This window comes from Oncorhynchus keta, chromosome 24 (genome assembly GCF_023373465.1).
Source record: "Oncorhynchus keta strain PuntledgeMale-10-30-2019 chromosome 24, Oket_V2, whole genome shotgun sequence".
Classification (NCBI taxonomy): Eukaryota; Metazoa; Chordata; class Actinopteri; order Salmoniformes; family Salmonidae; genus Oncorhynchus; species Oncorhynchus keta.
The window spans coordinates 41,100,064-41,106,428 of NC_068444.1; the positions used below are offsets into that span (position 1 = coordinate 41,100,064).

At 40.8% G+C, this 6,365-nt stretch overlaps 1 protein-coding gene across 1 annotated transcript; it reads left to right on the forward strand.

Moving 5' to 3' along the window:
- The first annotated feature begins 339 nt into the window (after window positions 1-339).
- On the forward strand, window positions 340-2,800 carry LOC118357559 (ADP-ribosylation factor-like protein 4D). Its single transcript, XM_035734800.1, has 2 exons — window positions 340-495; window positions 1,508-2,800. The coding sequence occupies exon 2, from the start codon at window positions 1,625-1,627 to the stop codon at window positions 2,228-2,230; it is 606 nt and encodes a 201-aa protein (XP_035590693.1). The 5' UTR covers window positions 340-495; window positions 1,508-1,624; the 3' UTR covers window positions 2,231-2,800.
- Window positions 2,801-6,365: the final 3,565 nt, after the last annotated feature.

The following is a 6,365-nucleotide window of genomic DNA, read 5'->3' on the forward strand; positions in this document are numbered from 1 at the left end:
CAGTGGGAATGTCGAAAGAACATACTTACATTTTCTCATGCAATCTAATATGCAGGCATACAATTCAACACTGTTTAGGGATCACTATTTGTCTTTCCAGGCAGTTGTGTACTGTACTACTATAGGAGGGAGAGCACGATTTTAGAAATACTGTAGTTCACATTTGCTCTATCCTGCGACAATAAGGCTGCGTATCCTGACTCCTGCTACATTGTAGCTGCATGCCAGCATCTCACTTTCTGCACACGGAACCATTGACCAACTAGACCAGCAGGGGGAGTATATTATTGAGTGACGTCACCTCGGGTTGTTGTTTTAGAGAGGAGGTCTTGTGCATGCTATTCCATTCCACACTGCTGCTCATTGCTCCATCGGTGCACGGAGCAGACAGACAGATATTAGCACGCAGAGAAGCAATATTTGGATGTATGGATATGTGGATGTATTTGCTGCGCTAGGATGATGCCATTTATGTTAATTCAAGTGGTCTAGAAGGTAAATATATCACAATAGCTTTTTCAGGTTTAAGATTTTGCACAGATAGAAATATGGTATTTTACTGCAATGAAATCTGCGTTGTAATGCTATGCACAAGGCTGGTTATTATAGCAGTGTCATTCCAGTAAAATGTCTCACTCATAGATGGTTATGCATTTTATTTTTGTGCAAATCTGCAGTTTGATCACACATTTAATTCCTCAGAAGGATGCCAGAATTACACTACATAGGCTATATTGTTATATCGGGTGTTCTCATAATTACATAGTTGGGGTGACACTCATCGTTTTTTAACAGCCCATGGGGAAAATATGGGTTGTGTTTATAGTTGTCTTTTTTAACATTTTTTATTTTATTTTTTACAAAAGCCTCACTAAAACAATTGGATTATAATTAATCGCAATCCTATCCCGGGCATAAACTGCATTCAATGCGCAAACGAATAGATATTCTGTCATTTATTTTAAACTTGGATCAATGTGCCCCAAGACAGCCATTGGGGTTTAACTGTCCTAAGAGGATTAGAAAAGACTTGGCAAAAGACAACGAGAACAACCAACCACCAATTTACATGTTGTCAGGCATACCGCTTCATAAAGATTTAAACCCAAACCATAACTGATCTTATTAAATTCAAAATTGAATTGTGCTGTCTGGACATTTTCTATGACTGACAATTAAATTGCCTCGCCTTAGGCTATGACTGTTACGGTTGTGGATTTATTCCAACAAGGAACAACCAATTGGTCTCAATTGTGGCTTTACTATTTGCAATGCAAGTTCATTAGAAATTGCAGTAATTTATTGATCAGTCTGATTAGTAAAGCAATCGTGTCAGTGTACTAACCTAGTAGCAATCATTAATGTGTTGTATCAAAGTGTCTGATCACATTTCTTATCTGTGTCATTTGTTTATTATTGTGTAAAAGCACCTCAAGTTGTAGTGATACCTTACAATCTCATTGTCTAGTCTTTAAATAGTACCTCATTGTGTTTGCTTTTTGATAAGGTCCCCAGTCCTGCAACCGTCCAGTCCTCCTTTGAAGAGGGTGCCAATGCACACCTATTAGAAAGGATTACTGAGCATCTGCCACCTCACCCAAGGAGGTGCGAACATCCCATCACCATGGGGAACCAGCTGACCGAGATAGCCCCCAACACCCCGTTCCTGCAAAACTTCCAGTCCTTGCACGTGGTAGTGATTGGCCTGGACGCGGCTGGCAAAACCTCTCTGCTCTACAGATTGAAGCTCAAGGAGTTTGTCAAGACCATTCCGACCAAGGGCTTTAACACGGAGAAGATCAAGGTAGCAGTGGGCAGCTCGCGGGCCATCACCTTCCAGGTGTGGGATGTAGGGGGCCAGGAGAAGCTGCGGCCCCTGTGGAAGTCGTACACGAGGCGGACCGATGGCATGGTGTTCGTGGTGGACTCCACCGAAACCGAACGTATGGAGGAGGCCAAGGTGGAGCTTCACAAGATCACCCGTACCTCGGAGAACCAGGGGGTGCCCGTCCTGGTGCTGGCCAACAAGCAGGACCTGGCCACGGCTCTGTCTGTGAGCGAGGTGGAGAAGGTCCTGGCCGTCCATGAACTGAATGCCTCCACCTTGCACCACGTACAGAGCTGCAGCGCCGTGGATGGACAAGGCCTACAACCAGGCCTAGAGAAACTCTACGAGATGATCCTGAAGAGGAAGAAGATGGTGAAACACAACAAACATAGAAAGAGATGAGCCTGGGATTGTCCTGATTTAAAGGGCCAATTGTGACTCTTTGAGCGGCGGTCCTGTCCCTTTAAATAAAAGGGAAGGTTTTTTTTGCCAACAAAGGACCAATTCCAGATGGCACAGGGGTCAGGAGAAATTGATTTGGCCTTTATGTGACATGCAGTATTGATACACCGTCTTTCATACCTTGTATTAGCCATACAGCTGCCCTTTGTATGCAATGAATATGTGATAGCCACGAGAGGCTGTAGCTGCCTATGACATATTTTGTCCCACAAAGTTGGTCTCACTTGTTTTACCCTACAACACAGTAGAAATGTGATACCGAACTTTGAACTCTGAACTCCTGTTGGATATGAACAAAGACACACATTTTATATAATATGAAGCTAAATCGTATTGATATCAAATGGAATACCATGGCGATTACAGTATTATTTTGGTCACTTTTGAAAGAACAATTCCAAGTGCATTCCCCTTATGCCACAGAGTTTCAGTTGGATTCGCAGACTGTTTTTACAAGTTGTACAATTTTTGTAACATTGAAGAATGAATAAATCAACCCACTGTATTAAATATGTTGCTTTCTTTTGAGACAATATCAAAGTGTAAAGTTAACACATTGTGCATTTTAAAGGGGTCTTAGACATAGAAAGAGTTTAAAGAAGATGTTTTTTAAAAATTATTATTTGGCTTTCTTTTGCCATCCTTTAACAGCATAAAGTATCCTCATTTGATCCCTCAGCAGGACATGAAAATTGTAGTATATTCAAGGTTTTAAAAAGGCTTCTAAAGTTTGCACTTTCCACTTTAAAATGTAAGACTTCATTTATCCTAACAAAATAATTGACCGACCCACACAAAATGTCCATGAATTAAAATCCACATACTAATTCACATGTCCTGTTACTCCAGGATTATTTTCCTGTTGTGGTCAAACTGTTCAAATGAAGACAGCAGATCTGTAAACCCTAGACATTTGAATGGGTGTTGTACGCTGCGGCAAAGATACCCTTTCAGCCATGAATCTAATTTGATTTATGCACAAAGCAGAGAGCTACAGTGTATGATGGATAGGTTATTCAAAACGCAAATCCTGCCCTGAACTTGACTAGCTTTCCCTTCTGTACTATAGATAGACACAACACAGCTTCTGCTAATGAGAGTCTCACTGCCAGTGCCTGGGCAAAAAGAATGTCCTACTGCAAATCAGCCACCACTGAAAGAGCAACGTTCACCATAATCCCATAGAAAGATGACCTAGTATGGCATAAGAGAACAAGAGTTACCGTTGTTTAAGTTGACCTATGCTTTCAAAGAAGACCATTAAAAACAACACGTGCAGATAGTACTGAATATTAGCCCAGTGTTTGAGTGACGAAACAACCTACATGTGCTAGCTGTACAGAGCAGGTCTGGATGTTATACATTCATGTGGAATGGCAGCGCTCTCCAGTACGTTCGTCACATTTTGCGTTATATTCATAGTACCTCTTCCACTCTATTCATGGCTGAGTCAGCACATTGGCTATGGAGAGCAGCCTCACCCCCCAGCCACCAAATCCATGTACTTTGATGTCCACCTCAGCTAGGCTGCCAGCTTGCTTGCAATTGTAAGTCAATCAATGAGTCGTGTGGTTGTGGGTAGAAACAAACAGCTTCGGGGGAATAATAAAGATGGGATAGCCGTGGGCTTTGGTGACAATGGCAGAGCTACTTTAGGACACCTCTTGAGTCAGTAATGAATGTGATTGGTCGTGCTATAGATCTGGCTCACCAATATGCATAGTAGGCAAGATTGCATACTTCCAAGTATCGAATATTCAAGAATTTGATCAGACATAAGGTGTTCACTTTAGCACCAGGAATATACATGATATTACTAGTGCTAAAGTGTACACTATTGTGAAACATTTGGATTTTGTGTATTCTCAATTATAAACAGAATGGTGAAAATGAATTATTGGGAGGACTTTAAGGATGATATGAGACAAAGCCATGTTGCTGTAGCAGTCCAGACAGGGATGGCATTTAGGTAGACTGAAACTGACCAGCTACTTGAATGTTTTCTGATAGTGGATAAGACCCAAGCCCCCTGTCTGAGAAGTCCAATTAAGAAGAGAAACTACTGTCCCTAAGACCTAGAGCAAACAATTGTAGTAGGTACAGATACATACTGACTGACAAATAAATATGCTTTATTTTTAATCCAACTACAATTTTGGAATTAGTCCTTGATGAAAAAACAACTACAACATTTCATATGATTCAGTCCTCACTGTTGTGAAGTTGTTTTGTTTGAGTGCGTTCGACCTCAGAGAAATGTATATGTCAGATGGGACATTGGTTGAAGCTGTTGATTTCACCGAAGGTATTCTCAAGATAGAGATCAATAGAGGGAAATCCAGCAAACTCAACGATACTCCCATTTGAAAACTTCTGCTACTTTGGGACTTTTCTATCACCGTCCTCTCCTAAATTTACACTTAAATTATATATTTTTTTAATCCATTTGTGTTTAAAAAAAAAATCCAGATACTAAGTTATGCAGTGACTAGAGCGTCCCATTGCGCCAGTTATGTGTTCCAGCTTCTATAGAACCCTGTACATTAGTCTCTAATGAGATGACTGATAAGGTGTTCCATTATGAACAATGAGAGGTAGTGGGTAGCTGAACCCCACTGTGATGGGATTTAGACCTCTATAATCAATACACGGACGCAATCCTCCCTCCTTTTTCTTCACAAAAAAATTAATTGATATACAGTAGGATACAACAACCTTGTAACAACCTTAGCTGATCATGTTTTGCGACGCAGAGGGACACGCCATTTGGCTGCCAAACACTCCGAGCCTCTTCACGTTGACACAAACCATAACTGTAACCGGCATGATCTTACACACCAAGTTATTCACCACAATCTGTTCATGAAACATTCTGAGAGGTATTTGTGGATTCCTGACACAGCAGCTGGTAACTGGAATTCATTAGCCTATCCTCGGAAAGGAAGTTGCTAAACTGACATAACAGTATATTCCTTGTCTATGGGAACTTCAATGACTTCAAATGGCAAATATTTCAACGTTGAATGCATAGACATGAACAGGAGAAATTGAGAAATAGGAGAAATGCATGCCTCTTCAAAAAGGTAGCATCATGAGATGATGTCGTCATTGTTTGCATGTGTCTGTAAGTTGCTGTTTGTATGTATAAATTTGGTTTTGGACTGTAAAAAAAATGGATATTTTTTCTATATATATATATATATATATATATATAGTACCAGTCAAAAGTTTGGACACATCAACTCATTCAAGGGTTTTTATTTATTTTTACTATTTGTAGATAATAGTGAAGATATCAAAACTATGAAATAACACATATGGAATCATGTAGTAACCAAAAAAGTGTTAAACAAGTCAAAATGTATTTTAGATGTTAGATTCTTCAAAGTAGCCACCCTTTGCCTTGGTGACAGCTTTGCACACTCTTGGCATTTTTTCAACCAGCTTCACCTGGAATGCTTTTCCAACAGTCTTGAAGGTGTTCCCACATATGCTGAACACTTGTTGGCTGATTTTTCCTTCACTCTGCGGTCCAACTCAATTGGGTTGAGGTCGGGTGATTGTGGAGGCCAGATCATCTGATGCAGCACTCCATCACTCTCCTTCTTGATCAAATAGCCCTTACACAGCCTGGAGGTGTGTTGTGTCATTGTCCTGTCGAAAAACAAGTAAGTGCAAACCAGATGGGATGGCATATCGCTGCAGAATGCTGTGGTAGCCATGCTGGTTAAGTGTGCCTTGATTTCCAAATAAATCACAGACAATGTCACCAGCAAAGTACCCCCACACCATCACACATCCTCCTCCATGCTTCACGGTGGGAACCACACACGCAGAGATGATCCATTCTTCTACTCTGCGTCTCACAAAGACATAATGGTTGGAAATAAAGATCTCACATTTGGACTCATCAGACCAAAGGACAGATTTCCCCTGGTCTAATGTCCATTGCGCATGTTTCTTGGCCCAAGCAAGTCTCTTCTTCTTACTGATGTCCTTTGGTAGTGGTTTCTTTGCAGCAATTCAACTATTCACACAGTCGATGTTGAGATGTGTCTGTTACTTGAACACTGTG